The 18,879-nt window shown below is 39.2% G+C and overlaps 1 protein-coding gene across 3 annotated transcripts in view; it reads left to right on the top strand.

Annotated features, from left to right (window-relative positions):
• The window catches only part of GALNT1 (polypeptide N-acetylgalactosaminyltransferase 1), an 86,499-nt gene extending 68,597 nt beyond the window's left edge, over positions 1-17,902 (top strand). For all 3 annotated transcript variants that reach the window (XM_062610955.1, XM_062610953.1, XM_062610956.1), the window contains 7 exons: positions 211-381; positions 1,646-1,763; positions 2,683-2,863; positions 13,112-13,251; positions 14,240-14,338; positions 14,870-15,004; positions 16,242-17,902. In XM_062610955.1, coding sequence (XP_062466939.1) covers positions 211-381; positions 1,646-1,763; positions 2,683-2,863; positions 13,112-13,251; positions 14,240-14,338; positions 14,870-15,004; positions 16,242-16,388 — 991 coding nt within the window. In that variant the 3' untranslated portion in view covers positions 16,389-17,902. The remainder of the gene's footprint in view (positions 1-210; positions 382-1,645; positions 1,764-2,682; positions 2,864-13,111; positions 13,252-14,239; positions 14,339-14,869; positions 15,005-16,241) is intronic.
• The last annotated feature ends 977 nt before the right edge of the window (positions 17,903-18,879 follow it).

Genomic DNA, 18,879 nt, shown 5'->3' with positions numbered 1-18,879 from the left:
GAAAAACACATTTTCCTTTAGATTAATTAACTGTAATTAGCAAGACAGAATTATCATGGCAATAGTCTATTGAGTACCGTTGTTAAGAGATGGCATTATAAAAATTTAAACTGTATATGTTAAAAACAAAACCCAAACAAACCAAAGCAACAAAAGCCCCACCTTTCTGGACACTTTAATGAATAGGTTTTGGTTCTTTCCTTTCCCTAGGAGGACAGTAGTGTGTCCGATCATTGATGTAATTAGCGATGACACCTTCGAATATATGGCAGGTTCTGACATGACCTATGGTGGATTCAACTGGAAGCTGAACTTTCGTTGGTATCCTGTTCCTCAGAGAGAGATGGATCGACGGAAAGGAGACCGAACTCTTCCTGTTAGGTAACGAGAAATTATTAAATGAGTTATAATGTTTACCTGATGTTTGCTTGTATCCTTTCTAGGTTAATCTTGTGAGTACTTAATGAATTGTATTGTAGCATCATTTTTGACTGATCAAAGGAACAGCATAAAAGTTCTTTTACATGGCTTGGTTGTTGGTAACTTTTGGTAGCAATTAATTACTATCTTTTAACTAGTTTTTTTTATACTGATGCAGGGGCTTTTATTGAAATCTCTTTTCTAACAAAGTAAACAGTGTTTTGAAAAGATGCATCTATTTATGGTATGTTTGTGTATTTGTGTGTGTGCATACATATATAAACTTAGCATCTTAGGTAGTAAGAAAGAGAATTTGTGTGTCATGTGTACTTTTTAACAATTGTAGACTTACTGGCCAGTTCTGAAAGTGGACAAACCTTACTTACCATAAAGTTGAGGATATGGCCTTTACTGTTTTTTGTTTGATTTTCATTTAAGAAATAAGGGTTTTCTCGTTATATGGCAAATTGTGACACACATGCACCCTGATTTCCTTTTTAGGGGAAGGAAGCAACATAAATTTTTAGTTAGGTTGTGACCTAGCTTGTGTTTTAGGTGTCTTTCAGAAAAAGCCCAAAGTGTTTCAAGAAAATGGCTAGTAGTAGAAAATAATTTGTGCTAAAAGTGTAAATAACTCATATACTTGAACTACAGAGTTGTATTGTTAGCCTAATATATAGGCTAGTATGTAATTGTTGACCAAAAAAAGATAGAAGTCTGGGAGAAACCCAGCACAGGAGAAGCCAGCACAGTTTTATTTTCCATACCACTAAGGAATTTGTAAAGAATATGTATAATAGATGTATAATCTAGACTGTATAATTTTCTTGTACAAAGCAGTAATAGTGAAAGCAAGCAGGCCACTTCATGGACCCCATAACTTTCACGAGCAGTTGCCAGAAGTATAGATTTCCTGTAAGAAACTGTTTTGATATTTTACAAATGATCACCATTGGAGACAGAAGTCTTTCTCAGGAATGGCAGCAGCTTTTCTATGGACTGTTTCCCTGTGTGGACTTCCGTAAGGAGAACTGTCATTAACTGGTTCCATCTCTGGAAAATTTTGAGCTAGGAAGTACATTAACTGAATTTGGATGGAAGCCAGTGAGAAGGAATGTGTTGGGAACTTGAGAAATAAAAAGCTATTTTGTCATTGAAAGTGTGAAATGTATTTGTTTTTAGTGACTGACACTTACTTTTTTTGTCTTCTTTTGCCCCATCCCAGGACACCTACAATGGCAGGAGGTCTTTTTTCAATAGACAGAGATTACTTTCAGGAAATTGGAACATATGATGCTGGAATGGATATTTGGGGTGGAGAAAACTTAGAAATTTCTTTCAGGGTAGGTAAAACTCTTCAGTGTTTTTTTACTCAGGACAGTGCATCCTGAGTTCTGCAAAAAAATCTTATCTGCTGCCTGCATCAGTGTCCTCTCATGTTGCAGTTAGCACTTTACTTCCTGTCAAGTTCCTCCAGTGGTGATACACAAAGACTCTATTTGTCAGTGAAAAGTGCATGGTGAATAGTTTGCAGAGATCAAAATACTGGGGTGCTCATTCTGAAGAATGAATGTATGTGTGTTAAAAGGAGTTGTTAGAAAAGCTAATGGGGGAGCATAAGTTAGATACCATCAGTGCATGGTTTAATACGTCAGTGAAATGTGTGCTTCTGTACCAACTCTCCTTGCTGTTTCCTAACTGAATGATTGCATGTGTTCATTTGGATGCAGACTTAGCCAGAGCTGTTCTCACTTTTGTTCCTACCAAATTTCCTATTTCCTTTTGTTTTCCTTATCAGTTCAGAGTGTGTAGGTGGGTACCTCTGAAGTACTTCAGCTTTCTGAATCTGCGTGTTTAGAGGTAGAGGTCCAAAGTACTTGGGAAGTATATGTGTTTTTTTTACATGGAGATTCTATTTTATAATGGATGCTTCTGGACAGAAACAGTAACCACCTGTTACTTCCTGTGATTCATGTGAGCATTTTCCTTCGCTGTCAGCTTGCCCAGTTCTCTAAAGTAGTCTCTTGCTGGTGCATTACTGCTGTGAGGCCTGATGTACTCTTTCGTATGTGACCTTACCCAGGCTTATGAGTATCTTTATCTCTTGAGCAGGAAGCAGGCATATATTCCTCTCCTGTGCAGTATATGTATTTGTTCTAGACCTCAACTAATGTTGTTTCTTCAACTTGAGCAGAAGCAAGTGATTAACATTTTTAAACTTTTTTTTTAACAACTTGAAGCTAATTGTTCTGTCACTTTCAGATCTGGCAGTGTGGTGGCACTTTGGAAATTGTAACTTGCTCACACGTCGGGCACGTGTTCAGAAAAGCAACACCGTACACATTTCCAGGAGGTACAGGGCAGATAATCAACAAAAATAACAGGCGGCTTGCAGAAGTCTGGATGGATGAGTTCAAAAACTTTTTTTACATCATTTCCCCAGGTGAGCAGGTCTTTGGTTATGAGAAATACCTGTTAAGAATTTTAATGTTATTACTGCTGGGAAGGAACATGAGTAAATATTACTGCTTTGAAGTTTGTCAGACAAAGCTCAAGTAAGATGTACACAAAGGAAGGTCTTAATTGAAAAATAATTTTGTTAGCCAGAAAATATGCCCTGAAATAGTCTTTGTTTTTTAACATGTACATAACTTATGAATGAGCTTCCTATGCAATAGAATTAAAGCTCAGCGGAACATCAAAGAGCTCACCCATAGTGCTAAAAACTAGCCATCCTAATATATTTCATAATGTGCCAGAGTTCAACCTCTGACTTCTGTGTTGTAGGCATTCCAGGTCGAATAGATCAGAAGTGAAATGCTGTAGCAGGAGTAGCAGAAGTTAACATCATTTGACTTGGTGGAGTTTGCACTTCACTATCCAGAGTGTAGGGGCAAGTTGCCAATATACTTGACTATGGTGGTATTTAGTATGTTTCTTAAAATCGGTGTTAAGTAAACAAGAGGATGTAAAATACGTGGCTGAATTTCCGATGAACTCAAACTTTCTGGGAGAAAAAAAAACAAAAACCATCAGGAAAAGAAAGGAACCTTGGGAGATACTGAATTGTTACTTTCCACTACAGGATGTTTTTGTTGTCACTTTTAAAAAGACGAGACAAGCTTTGGGTGGCATCAGACGTCCTTTCTAAATACTTGAGACATTAGAGACGTTTGACCTTAAATACCAAGTGGTAGTTCTGTATGCCATGTCTGCTTTTCCAAAGACATCTTTAAAACTAGTATTTCCTTTTGACTTGCCTATTAAACCTGCAGTAGTATTGAAATTTAAAAGCTGTAATACAATGCAGTATGAGTCTGAACAGCGTCAAATTTTAGATTACAGATTTTAAGAATGCTTATGGGGACAAGTGACAGTGTGGATTTATGGTGTTTTTTTTGTCTTAGGAGAACACATTGCTCAAGACTGTAAGTTTGGGTGTTTTTTTAAGGGAAAAAAAAACATTCTTGCTACTAGTCAAAGCCTTGTAGGCGAAATCAGAAGCTAACAGCTTATGATTACTGCTCTGTGTTGTTATTAATGAAGCATTATAAATTCAAACAAGACAGATATTCAGGAAAGTTGTATATAAATAGATGCAGTCATTTTCGGTTAAGATTGGTTTTATACATCCATGTCAAGGTAGATTCTAAACTGTACTGAGTAGCTGGAATGCCTAACTATAAAAATAATTCTTAAAAACAAATATAAATTAATGAACACCATGATCAGGCTTTGTTAGTTTATATATAATCTGTATAGTCATTCCATTTCATGTGGTAAGTGTAAGCTACAGAGAGTTACACTGAATTTTGTAGGATTGTTATTTTGATGGGACTTTATTTCACAGCTTTGCAGTATAATGGTATATGTATGGGTTCTTTGTTGGAGAAAAGGAATTTAATTTAAAATAGAATATGGTAAGATTTTTGAAATGGTGAAAGTAACTTCAGCAATTATCTATAACTGCACTGTATATTTTCTTTTCTTTCAAAAGGCGCTTGTCTGCATAGTTTGTATGCTAATAGCCTGAATGAGTGTTGGATAGGGATGTGTGCTTGCCAAGCTTCTCTCAGAGCATCTGCGCCTGCCGGCTGGCGCACAATCTCATTTGTGTACCGATACCCATATTGACACTGCAATGAAGACACTAGAATTTCCTAGTGTTTGAAGCACAGGATCATATAATACCTGAATAAGTTGGGTTATTCTGAAGTTGATTTGTTTCCTGGGCTGTGAAGAGAGTGTCTAGTAGTGTGGATCACTCTTTCTGATGTTGTTCAGAGAACGAGCAGATACAGATACTCAATGCTACTTATGCCTCTCCCCAGATCCATGTAAGTTGTGAGAGCCAGTAGGTATTAACTAGAAAGGACTACTATTTTGGGAAGTTAACAAACACCTTGCTGGTGTTATTCTACTATATCCAGTCTTATCAGAGCCTTGCAGACCCTGATCTTAACCTTTTCACAGCAAAATAACATCAGTGTAAACTTCAGTCTTTCTGGCCAATAAGAACTCGGGCAATCTCTGCTGCATTAGCTCATATACCCATACTCTGCTTTTCCAGGTATCCTTCTAATATAAAAATGTAAATGTTTAGTTCTTGCAGAAGGATGATGTAGTGATCCTCTGGCAGAGTACAGTATGCAGTCTGTGAAACTCTGTGCTAGTACAGTGTGTACTTTCAGTATTACTGTGACAGTGTCACAAGTTCTTGCAAGTAGCAAGGTGAGGATTTTTAAGCTGATGCTTGTTTGCAAGAAAGGGTGCAGACGAACAAGGAAAACAGCCAATCTTCTGTGCATCCAGGTTTTTTCTTGTTAGTTGGCATGGATGAGAAAATTGGATTTTGGAGGAGGTAATATACTGCCAGGCATCATTGAGCCTAGCTAACAAGAAATTTTTTTTGCTCCTTTATATCCTTTCTCTTCTGCTCCCCTAAGACTGAGTCACAGAGGGACTGGTCCAGAAAAGCAAACCTAAGATTCTCAGGTAGCTTTCCCACTTCATGTAATCTGTGTTGTCTGTGAAAAAAAAAAGCTTACTGCTAGTATGATTAGGAACTCAAGAGACTTTCTACTGTTGATGTAATGTAGTTAAATGGAAAGCTGCCCTCTTGAAAAGTAAGCCTGTAATCCTTTTTTCTTTAGTAAATACAGCCTAGCAGAAATTGTTACTTGTCTGTTTTAAGCTTTCATGCATTTTAGAAGCCATCTCTCTGCTTAAAGTGGTTAGCTACAGATGGCGGTTGTGCAGGAAAGTGTTGCAGCAGCTGTTACTCAGCCAAAATCAAGCCTATCTCATTGCACGAAACAGCTATTCTCCATGGCAGTAATGGCACTAGCTGTAGTCTTTTCTCATTAGCCAACAGTTTTCCTCACAGTCATGCATTACAGCAGAGAGCTGTTTCCCAGACCATTTCCTCTTAGGCTTTCAGAAAACAGATCCAGCACGTGCAGGTGAATAGTCTGATTCCTGTCTCCAGTCATTCTGTTCAGTGGACTCTGCCACTTCATTATTTCTCGTGCTGGCCTTTCATTACTTTCTCCAGTCTGAAATACTAGGACTAGATTGTCCATGGTGAGATTTTATAAGTTGATGATGTCAGTGTAACAGCTTGCTGTGAGGGCAGAGTGCCTTGCTTTTCACAGTGGGTGACAGGGATTCACCTCCCCTTAGTCATTTGATTGTTCATCTATGTCAACTGCTTTGATTTGTTGAACTTTTCAGGATTGCTTGTTCTGTGGGCTGGCTCTCTACTGGTTATGTTAGCACCTGTGTGCAGGACAGGAGTCTGAGGCTGAGGAGAAAGCTGCCCCTTTCTGCAGCAGCAGCTGCAAAGCATTAGGGGGAGGTAGCTGTGGTATGCCAGCCTGACTTTCTAACTAGTAATGAATGATAAACAGACAGTTGTAGAATTTGTTGGTATCCTTAATCTAAAGATGAAGTGTGGATACTTTCAGGTTCTGTGGCTTCCCCATGCTGTGTGTGAGTGGGTTCCAGCTCCTACGTGCACCCGCCCGCTCCTTGTTCAGTGTGCATCTTTGGCATTCAGCAGCCTCTCACATCCCAACTGGTGAGCCTGGGTAGAGCCTTTCTAGCTTGTAGGGAAATTAATTTTATTGTTGACCAGAAGTTTGCCCAGAGGTTATCTTCCATGGCATTGGGTCCAAGTGGACAGGCAGACAGCCTGAGAAAATAGCATTGCAGAATTACCTGAGACAGAGACGTAAACATGTTATCCTAAAAGCTGCATCAGTATGCCTAGCTTCTAATGCTGCATGCACTTGTCTCTAGCCAGGCATGGGAAGTCAATGTGTACAGACTGGAAATGGGTAACGTCTTTCTTCACGGTTGATAGGGAGGACAGAGAAGGGATTGAGACCACATCTTGCAGTGTAGCTAAGCCTGTGTTCAAAATACGTACTGAATGATTCCATGTGCTCTTGTTTTCAGCTCGTATGCCGTATTAGCATTAATTGGGAATGCAAATAATGTAGGCATTCAAATTCATTTAAAATTATTATTGCTTATTGAGTTTCATAATACTAAATAAAAATGGGTTCTATGATTTTTACAGACTAGCTTTAGGTGAAACAGTTTTCCTACTGTGTTTCTGAACATGATTGAGCAATTTATAATCATGATGAAAACATTTCCTTTTTTTTTTTTTTCCCAAAGCAGTTTAGCATAAATATATTGCCACATATTGAACTTGGCAAGAAAATCTTCAGCCCTTTTGAAATTTTGAGGATGGCAGATCTGTTGCAACATGGCTGATGGGAAGCTTAAAGAAAAAATGAAACTGAAAGAGTACTCATGAGACAGCATTAGATGTATGTTTTTTGTAAAGGTATAAAGAGACAATTATATATTACTAGTCAGAGCAGTCTAATACTGCATACCAAACAGAATACTGACAGCACAAGCAAGTGCTGAGATAGATTTTACATTTGTTCAAAAGAACTGCTGATGGTGTGATTTGATAGTTTGATGTGGGATTTTTTACCTTATCAGTATATATTTCAGAGTGCAGCTTTAGGCGTATGTGTCAGAAGAAAAGGCATAAAATTGTCCTGCAGCAAATAACAAGCTGTGAGACATGGAATCATCAGTGAGGTCCAGGCTGTTAATGTAATTGGGGTTTGGGATGGGGGTAGGGGTGGGGAGATGGGGGAAAAAGCCAGCATTGTCTGGTTAAAAGCAACAGTGACAAGTACTGTTAAATACTGTTTCTGATATTTTTTTATTTTTTTTTTTAATTTTTTTTTTAAATCAACCAAACCCAAGTATTTGAAAGAACAACTAGTGGTCATGATTCCTCCTCATGAGGCACATACTTGTAAGAGTCTGGCATAATTGTCTCTTGGGAGGAAGATTTGATCTCATTCTTGCTTTGTGGTTTGTTGGGGATTTTTTGCTTGTTTGGTTTAGGTGTTTTGGTTTGTTTGTTTGTTTTTCTCAGCCTTTAAAGTGTACTAAAGCAATGGAAGGTATATATTACTGTGTATATGAATTTTAATGGTTTGTGGATGGAATCATGATTTAGTCATGTACTTGCTTTTTATACCTTTTATACGTTGCAGTTTTCCTAGTTTGCTTTGAGTTGGTTGTGTTTGGGTTGAAGCTTTTGCCCCCAGAACTGTTAACCATACGTAACTGTATAGTGCATATGTATAGGAACACTCAGTCTAGTTTTGAGTAGTACACATCAGGTAGTATGCATAGAAACTTAGGAAATAGAGTGATTCAGCCTTGTTAGAGGAGAACCCTACAGCAACTATACTGGTTTTGCTACTCAGTCCATCTGCTAAGTTCATGCTAACTGTAGTCTATGTGCACTATATGGTTTGGTGCAGGTCTAACTTCAGAGAGAAGTTTAAGTCTTTTAGTCTAAAAATGATTAAATGGAATATAATACACAATTGTAATGGAGGGAAAAGCAGCTGGCACTTTTCTTTCTAGGCAGTGACATTTATTTTAAGAAACAAAATACTTGTATGTGCTTTCAAGTATCACTTTGTATTTGTTTGAGTACAACTTTAATTCTTACTGCTATTCAGTGATGTGACAAAGCCTTAACAGTGTTGTTTTCTTACGGTCAGTAGGAAATTGATGAATGAGTTCTGAATATCTTAAGGCTGTTGTGAGGATGGCATAACTGTTTCATCCATCAGCTGCTTTTTGATCACTGAAAAATGAAGAACTCCATACTTAGCTGTGGTTGATTGGTACAGCCTTTCTCTTCTTACTTCATTACTTTTTGAGAGAGTGCTCCTTTTGGTGTAGAGCAAATACTTGCTTTTGTGAAGATACGGGCAGTGTTTTGCAGGGCAGTTTGTTTGTCTTGCGGTTTTGGTTTTGGGAATTATTTTGTGACTGAAAAGCACAGCCTGAAACTTTCTGGGATTCTGTTCCAAGAGATATTTCATTCACACTATTCAAAATTTCATTTAAAAAAACAAGCTTTCCTTTACTAGAATCTGGCATCTTTGTTAAAACGTCTTTAGGGTTTGGAGTGTTTTGGGATTGTTTCTGTTGGGTTTTGTTTGGTTTTTTTTTGGTTTGGTTTGGTTTGTTGGGGTTTTTTTGTTGTTGCTTTTGGGTTGTTTTTAAATTAAAAGCCTGGCTAACATTTTTTTTTTCCCTCTGGAATATTGAAAATACTAATGTTTTTATTGATATTTACAAACGTTTAGCGGAAATTGTGCCATTATCTCTCCTAATTGAGTAGAAACACACCATCTGCTGGCAAGTCGATTTAATAACAGTATGCCAACTTAGAAATTACTCAAACTCAGTTTCAAAAGGTCAAAAAATGGGGAGGTAATTCACAGTCGTCTAAGTAGAAGGATTCCTGAAAAATGTATGCAGCTGGAGGTCTCTAGTGTTGTGGCCAGTTGAGCCATATTTGTGGTCTGTGAGGGGAATTTAAATTGCTAGGATTTGGTTTTGTTCTTTTTCCTTTGTTTGGGTTTTCTGGTAGTGTATTGCTTCTGGCCTGTGTAGATGGAGTTTAGTGTGGAAAATACAAAAAGAACATGATGCCTGAAAACTAGAAATTCTTACCCTTTATTAATTAATGTTATTAGAATATTAATGACAATATTGCTTAATTCTGGTGGGCGAAAGTGTCTACTGATCATGCACACCATTCTCAACCCATATGCAGATGGAACTTGCACAAAATAATTTTCAGAAGGAATTAACATAACCGTCAAGGAGTGGGAAGATACAGGAAGAATGAGCACTTTGATAAATGAAGAGTAAAGCAGAAAAAAGGCAAGCAAAATGCCACCAAAAAAAAAGATAACAGTCCTAATGGTGAACATACTTCTTGCAAGTGCTGCAGTTCTATTGAACAAATACTGAATTATTAAAGGCTTAGTTCCCTGTATGAAGGCTGCTTTCTGACTGTTTCTTGTGCAGTTAGATAGAATCATTGAATCCCAGAATAGTTAGGGTTGGAAAGGACCTTAAGATCATCTAGTTCCAACCACCTACCATGGGCAGGGACACCTCACACTAAACCATGCCACACAAGGCTCTGTCCCCTGGCTCCAGGGATGGAGCATTCACAACTTCCCTGGGCAACCCATTCCAGTGCCTCACCACCCTGACAGGAAAGAATTTCTTCCTTATATCCAGTCTAAACTTCCCCTGTTTAAGTTTGAGCCTGTTACCCCTTGTCCTAGCACTACAGTCCCTAAACAAGAGTCCCTCCCCAGCATCCCTGTAGCCCCCCTTCAGATGCTGGAAGGCTGCTATGAGGTCTCCACACAGCCTTCTCTTCTCCAGGCTGAACAGCTCCAACTTTGACTTTTGAAGGTCCTTTCCTACCCAAACTATTCTACGACCCTCCATTTAGTAATAGTGGCTGTAATGACTAGAAGAGACCTTGCAAAGATCAGAAGACAGAGCAAGGCATTGATATCTACCCAAGGCTGATCAGTCCTGTAGTTGCCCAGGACCATGCCTCCTGGTCAACCCCAGAGGTTAGCTCTGCAACATGGTACACAGGGATGTGGATTGCTCTGCTCCCCAGCAAAGATCCGTCCTGCAACTGTGTAAGGAGGACCTCTGAGACACAGCCAGCCCTCGACACAGCCCCATCCCTGCACAACGTACTCATCCCTGACATAGACTCATAGAATGGTTTGGGTTGGAAAGGACCTTAAGATCATCTAGTTCCAACACCCTTGCCATGGCCAGGGATGCCTCCTGCTAGACCATGTCACCCAATGCCCTGTCCAACCTGACCTTAAACACTGCCAAGGATGAAGCACTCACCACTTCCTTGGGCAACCCATTCCAGTGTCTCACCACCCTCACAGGAAAGAACTTCTTCCTTATATCCAATCTAAACTTCCCCTAAGTTTGAACCCATTCCCTTTGTCCTATCACTACAGTCCCTAATGAAGAGTCCCTCCCCAGCATCCCTATAGGCCCCCTTCAGATACTGGAAGGCTGCTATGAGGTCTCCACGCAGCCTTCTCTTCTCCAGGCTGTACAGCCCCAACTTTCTCAGCCTGTCTTCATACAGAAGGTGCTCCAGTCCCTGATCATCCTCGTGGCCCTTCTCTGGACTTGCTCCAACAGTTCCATGTCCTTCTTATGTTGAGGACACCAGAACTGCACACAATACTCCAGGTGAGGTCTCACAAGAGCAGAGTAGAGGGGCAGGATCACCTCCTTTGAGCTGCTGGTCACGCTCCTTTTGATGCAGCCCAGGATATGGTTGGCTTTCTGGGCTGCAGGCGCACACTGAAGCGGGCTCATGTTCATTTTCTCATAGACCAACACCCCCAAGTCCTTCTCTGCAGGGCTGCTCTGAATCTCTTCTCTGCCCAACCTGTAGCTGTGCCTGGGATTGCTCCCACCCAGGTGTAGGACCTTGCACTTGGCATGGTTAAACTTCATGAGGTTGGCACCAGCCCAAGTCACAAGCGTGTCAAGGTCCCTCTGGATGGCATTCCTTCCCTCCAGCGTATCAACCAAACCACACAGCTTGGTGTCATTGGCAAACTTGTTGAGGGCGCACTCAATCCCACTGTACCTGTGAGCGACAAAGATGTTGAACAAGACTGGTCCCAACACCGATCCCTGAGGGACACCACTCGTTACTGGTCTCCAGCCGGACATTGAGCCATTGACCACAATTCTGCGGGCGGCCATCCAGCCAGCTCTTTATCCACCGAGTGGTCCATCCATCAAATTGATGTCTCTCCAACTTAGAGACAAGGATGTCGTGTGGGACAGTGTCGAACGCTTTGCACAAGTCCAGGTAGATGACATCAACTGCTCTACCCCTGTCCATCAGTTCTGTAGCCCCATCATAGAAGGCCACCAAATTGGTCAGGCAGGATTTCCCCTTAGTGAAGCCATGCTGGCTGTCACCAAGCACCTTGTTGGTTTTCATGTGCCTTAGCATGGCTTCCAGGAGAATCTGCTCCAAGATTTTGCCAGGCACAGAGGTGAGACTGACTGGTCTGTAATTCCCTGGGTCATCCATTTTCCCCTTCTTGAAAATGGGGGTTATATTTCCCTTTTTCCAGTCATTGGGAACTTCCCCTGACTGCCATGATTTTTCAAATATGATGGACAGTGGCTCAGCAACTTCATTTGCCAGTTCCTTCGGGACCCATGGATGCATTTCATCGGGTCGCATGGACTTGTGCACGTTCAGGTTCTTAAGATGGTCTTGAAACAGATCCTCTCCTACAGTGGGCGCTAGGTCTTCATTCTCACAGTCCCTGCATCTGCTTTCAAGACTTGCGTGGTGTGGTCAGAGCCTTTGCCAGTGAAGACCGAGGCAAAGAAGTCATTCAGACCCTCAGCCTTCTCCAAATCCTGTGTAGCCAGTTCTCCCGAGAGCTTCTGGAGGGGGCCTACGTTGTCCCTAGTCTGCCTTTTGTTCGCTATGTACCCATAGAATCCCTTCGTTATCCTTTACCTCCCTAGCTAAGTTTAATTCTAACTGGGCATTAGCTATCCTAACCTGGTTCCTAGCTTCAAGGACAACATCCCTGTACTCTTCGCATGCCACCTGTCCTTGCTTCCACTTTTTATAAGCCTCTTTTTTCATTTGAATTTTCCTCAGGAGCTCCTTATCCATCCAAGGAGGTCTCCTGGCCCTCCTGCTGCACTTCCTTCTAGTTGGGGTGCAACATTCCTGAGCTTGTTAGCAGGTGATCCTTGAGTATTAACCAACAAGACAGATGATGAAGGGTCCAGCATGTCGTACCTGGCTTACAGAATTAAATTAGAATGGAATTCTCCCTGCTCCACAGAGGGATTCTGCTATGTTATGCTGCAGAAATATGCACCCCATTTGCCATAGGGGATAGAATGGCATTAATGACTATAACAGTTTCAGCCTTTCCCTTTTGATAACTTAGTAATCAACTGCATTCAAATTGTTCCAGAAACCACAGGTAAGAAATTGGCATGTGAGCACAGATGTAGTGATTCCATCTTTTGAATAATTATCTGGAAAGAGAAGTCACAGGTAGTGACTGACGTATACTCTCTGAGAATATAAACAGCATAATGCTACATGAAAACTAAATAAATAAATCATTCCTTTGTGTTTGGATGACTGTCTAAAAAAAGCGTTTCATGCACGCAATGAATTATACTGATGATTTTTGTATTAAGTGGAATTATAGAATAAACTTTGTTTCTACAGGCGTTACTAAAGTTGACTATGGAGACATATCATCACGACTTGGATTGAGACGCAAGCTCCAGTGCAAGCCTTTCTCCTGGTACCTGGAGAATGTTTATCCTGATTCCCAAATTCCACGTCATTACTTTTCTCTGGGAGAGGTAAGATTTTATCCTGTGTATTTATCTACCCTGTGTAAAGGACAATGCACAGGAAGTTGTTTGTATTCTGAACTGAGTTGTGCAAACAAATTACCTCCAGCAAAGTTCAGGTATCTTGCACCTGTGCTCCTGTGATCTGCAAAATGACACATCTGGCTTTTCAGTGGGGCAGAAAAATGAACTTTGGCATACAGTTCTGTAATTTGATTGTTTTCGCTTTTTTACTACAGTACTTAGTGTCCAATAAAAGGGCTTCAGAAATATTCCTTCAGAAATGTATCATTATGGATAACATTCTGTGTAACATTCTCTGTGTAGAGTATGTGCAGAGTTTCTTCTTGAAAAAGCTAGACCAGATCAAGCCAGGGCTTGGCCTAAACACTGCTCTGAGCTTTACCCCCAAAACTTTCATCAGTGACCAGCAAATTCCTGTGATCCCTAAGCCTTGCTGGGCATTTCTCTGTTCCTTTGTATGTTTGTTTTTAAAAGAAATGCTTTTAACAAAATGGGAGCAGGCTTTTATGTTGCTGCATGACTATCGGGAGATATGATATTCGTGCCGCCTACTATATAGTGATACAAGGATTAAAGCTGTAACTCAAGAAGTGAGGAAATTGAACCCAGTCACCCTTACTTTCATAGGGAATTAAACTCACCATGTCTTGGAGAGTGCTTTAAAACTTCTGAAGGTTTTGGACTGGAGACTTAATTGTGTCCATTCTGTTGTAGCTGAGTTTTTGAGCAAAAAGAGTCCCCAGTGTGGAAAGATCCCCAGAAGAAAGCAAAGAAACAAACATAGTTCTGTACCCCAGTAGCTTGAAAATGTGCTTGGGAGTTTTGGACAGTGGTCTATCGTTGTAGTATGGTTCCTGTATTTGATATTTCATTTGCATAATTTCTGGTGTATAGCAAAGAGAGCTGGTTTGTTACAGACCTAGTTGTTTTCTAAAAATAACTACCTTTGGTGATGTGCTCTTTTCACTTCTAGATAAGAAATGTAGAGACAAATCAATGTCTGGATAACATGGCAAGAAAAGAAAATGAGAAAGTTGGAATCTTTAACTGCCATGGAATGGGTGGCAATCAGGTGATAGTTGTATTGTTTAATTATCTTAATATATTGAATTATTTGGAACACTACTTCTCATCGGGACAATTATTTGGTTCTTTCAGTAGTTATCTTTAAAATATGCTTAAAGTTCATGAAACCCTCATTGAAGAAAATGACTGTAAGAGGAAAAGCATGAGAAGATTTGTTGGGGACTTGTCATTTTTTGAATGACTGCAATAGGTTTTAGACCAGCTTTCACACCAAAAAGGGAATGAGAGGAGGAGATGACTGCTGTAAGCTAGACTTCATCTCCCATAGGTTCTCTGGAACCATCTTCTAGTTAGACCTCCTGATTGGTTATCATTACTTTAAAACAAAATGCCTGTACCCAAACTACTGGTTTTAATACACTTTTTTCTGGGTGTCAGTTCTGGAATTTATTTTACATCTTTTTGTTGTTGTTGTTGCACTTTTGTGAAGAATTGTTTTCCAGTATGCAGAGGTTATCTACACTGGGGATCCTCCTGTTTCTTTTTTTTCAGTTCCTCTCATTCTTTTTCTGTCTAGGTTTTCTCATATACTGCCAATAAAGAAATTCGAACAGATGATTTGTGTTTAGATGTGTCCAAACTTAATGGCCCAGTAACGATGCTCAAGTGCCACCATCTAAAAGGAAATCAGCTTTGGGAATATGATCCAGTGGTAAGTCTTCTAATGACTTGTGACATTAGAATGAAACAACCTGAGTTTTTACTTGAGCCTACAAAGCAACATATTCCAGCATGAGGCCACTGTTTGACGGTCAAAACAGGAAACAGCGTCAGGATTATGTTCCTTCTACTACTGTTTTATCATGTAGTCGCTCAGTGTGTGTCTGTATTGATTTAATTAGCTGGTAAGCGTTGGGGGAGCTTTTAGAAGAATATTTTCTAGCTGGAGAAAGATAGTATGCTAGTGTAGTGTTGAGATCAACACTGGAAAAGTGTTCCAATTATCTACTGGACCAGTAAAAGGTAGTACTAACAATCTTGTGACAAATTCAGCACATGGCGCCTTATCTTACACAAGGTTAAAAGGAAGTAACTGTTCTAATTAAGAAAGCATCTCAAAATTATAAAGAAAATCTTACATTCCAAATTGTGATGCCTTTAAGGTAGTGATGCTTAAAGCAACTTTATTTTAATCATTCTCTTTCCTGTACGTAATGTTCAAATTTACTTTGAAGGTCCTATGTTGAACTGTCAGATCTAGGAGTCATTGACTGTTGATCTATTCATCATTAATTTGATTTGCAAGCCCTAAAACTCAATTTTGTTATTGAGTAGTGCAGTCAAGAACTCCGACAGTTAGAAAAAATAGTTCTCAGGCTTGTTAATTCAGAATCAGTTGTTACAAAAGGCAGTTGTGAAATGTGATTGCATAAGTAAGATTAGTAGGTATTAGAAAAGATTTATATGTATGTGAATTTCTACATGTCCTTTTTTGTTGTATAAAAAAGGAAATATTGAAAAAAACCTAAACAAACCCATAGTACTAAAAGAAGATAGTGTACGGTCAGTTTTATGTCCCTAACTGAGAAAAAAACATACATTTGAATACATATTCAGTGTGTTCATTCTAATCTGATCAAAACTACTATTATAACTAATAATTGATATTGTGTATCTTACCACAATAATCCTATTTAAAGAATGGTGGATATTGCTTGATAAAGAACATCATTTACAAGTTCAGACTTTTCTGGTTTTCATAATGCTTTCATTATCTACAACTTCAAATAACGTATTTAAGTGTTCTTGGGGGTTTGAATCTGGAGTCAGTGACCATGGGGTCTTGTCTAGTTCCTACTTACCTATGGAAGAATTCTAATGGCCACCAGTTGGTTAGTTTATGCCTGGAGATTTTTGTAAAACGAATTTCTTTTTATTTTGTCTCCAAGAAATTAACCCTGTTGCATGTGAACAGTAACCAGTGCCTGGACAAAGCCACCGAAGAAGACAGCCAGGTACCCAGCATCAGAGACTGCAACGGCAGCCGCTCCCAGCAGTGGCTGCTTCGCAATGTCACCCTTCCAGAAATATTCTGAGAGGTTCTAAAGAAAAGCAAAGATTGACTGGGCTACCTCAGCTGATACTTTGACTACACTGTTAAGTAGCAACTGAAGAAACGTCTGCGCGGCAGAATCCACAGTTTGTCAGCTGTTAGAACTCCTGCAGCTTCTTAAGTAGCTGTGAGCCAGCCTTCCTGCATAAGGACGTGAAACTTCCACACATACTAGTGAAACTGCACCCACTGATGTTTACAAGATCGAAAGAGTTTCTTCCAGAAGATAATTTAGAGAATGTTTGGACAGTGGAAACATAATCAATGAAATAGTTTCTCTGAAGAGCTGCATATCATTGTAGTTTGCTTGCACATCAGTAACCTCTGCTGAAAGTGCTGTTGTAATGAAGAAAGTTCCAAGAATATTTTTCTCCTGGTTAGCAGTGGTAACCAGACTTACTAAATATAGATACACAAAAACATGAAAGACAGCTGGAAACCAGATTCAGTAACATGAATTAAGAATTCTGTGGTTTAAAAACAAAAAGTAAACAGGGTTTAATGGAAACTAAATCAGAACTATGAAAAGTACAGTTTGTTATAGTGAAGTATCAAATTTATATGTAGATTTTATACCTCAGTGGGGAAAAATAATGATGTCAAAAGGCAATTGTTTCTCTTTTTCAATTGTGTGATAGTCCATAAATACAATTTTTTTTTCTTTCTGGCTACTCTAAGATTCTTTTGGGCGCAAACAAAGATGAGCATAAGAATAAACTTAGCTCTCGAATGTCAGATCAACATTTTTCTTCTTTTTTATTTTAATTTCTTGGCTGTTGGAATTGTATCTTTTTATTACTGTTTGAAAACTGGAGGTTTAACATGCTGTCTAACTTTTTTTTTTTGTCTAAACCTGCCGTTTCAGTTTATACTTGGGTCAGTCAGCTTACGGACTTTCATGGCCAAACAAAAGATTTAAGTACATTATTAAATTATTAAGTTATCTTGCTGGAACACACTTAGCGCCCAAGACTCACACTGCTATACCACGGTTTTATTTTCATAGCAATAAATCTTTTGCTTCTTGTTTGATTTCAGTCAACAGAAAGCCAGAAGAAAAGATATGTGTATTAGGGAGCAGGGGATTGGCAAACTGAAGGTTTTCTGGGATCCTTTTTCACTTCATTTTCAGATGTGCTTCATTGTCAAGTGCATATTTAGATTAGACTCTGAACTTTAATGTTGATCTGCTACTTTTTTCTAATAAAACCTAAATAAAAATAGCTAAATTGGCATGGTTTTTAAAGTTAATAGCCAAAAGCAATATGACTATGTCATTACATTGGTCTGCATTTTTTAACTGAATTGTTTTCTTTTGTTAAGAAAAATCTGTGTGGGCTGATCTTGAAAATGAGCCACTGAATGCTCAGAGTATACGTTGAGTTTTCTTTTGGAAAGAAAAATGAGATTTGCCTAATGGAGAGGATATTTTTATGATAATTGTTGTTGTTTGGCCAACTGTCCTGTAAAGCAAATTAAACCTAGACTCATGCAAAATTTGTGTGGAATTATATTTGGCTGTTACGAGCATTTTAGATTGCCTATTCCAAGTTGCTCTAGTCAGTGTTATCTGCATCATTTCTGCAGCAGTATGCAAGAGGTTTTGAACGCAAAGTGGGGGAAATGCTAACAAATTGCAGTATTATGTTGCTACTTTAGCAACATAATGAGATGATGTGGGATTAATGCAGATAAAACATCTAAATATCTACCTGTCTCATTGCCCCCGGTTTTTGGATAGCCCTGCAAACCTTACGAGGTCAAAGTGAATTTATGAAAATAATGGTATGGTATATTTACCAGAAAGATATTGAAATGTACCAAGATGACTTTAAAAAAAAGGGCTTACTGGTTATATGAGAAGACTTATTCCTTGGGTATATTGATAGTGAAGAAGATGGGATGGGTAACAATGTCTTCATTTGTAATTGATGCATTTCTTGCTCCTTAGGTGCTCTGTAGTCCCTCCTGCTTTTATACTGTTTCTCAAGAATAGTTTGCATCTGTCTGATACAAGCCAGCAAAATACTGTTTTCAGTTTTCTACTGTGTACCAGGGAATGGTTTGGAATTTGCTTCAGTTTATCTTAGCAAACTAGCACTTTTCAGGGCAGGGGGAGGTGTTGGTGTGTAAAAGTGTGTTTATATTAGCTCAGAAACAATTTCCTAACCTGGAAATACATCCCTTTAAAGACGTTGCCAGCAAGAGGCTGTAAATCAGAGGTGGGTAACCTTTTGTGGAGTGAGAAGCAGGAGCATCAGAAGTGTTGTGTAAAAGTCCAGTAAGTTTTCACATTTTTGATTTAGTGTTTCAGTTTTTGCAAGTACGTGGCACATCACTGAACACACAAAGCCAAATACATTTCCACTTTATAATTATGATTACTGCTGTGATATCCTGTTAACCAAACTTAAGTGCCATGGCTTGTAATGTGACTAAGCCTGTAGGCAGGCCTCGGAGTTACTATGACTTTA

Source organism: Pezoporus occidentalis, unplaced genomic scaffold, assembly GCF_034315485.1.
Source record: "Pezoporus occidentalis ecotype Australia unplaced genomic scaffold, CSIRO_AGI_Poc_V1 ctg15, whole genome shotgun sequence".
NCBI classification, from domain to species: domain Eukaryota; kingdom Metazoa; phylum Chordata; class Aves; order Psittaciformes; family Psittacidae; genus Pezoporus; species Pezoporus occidentalis.
Note: the sequence above shows the minus strand (reverse complement) of the source record. Positions and strands in the feature narration are given on the sequence as shown.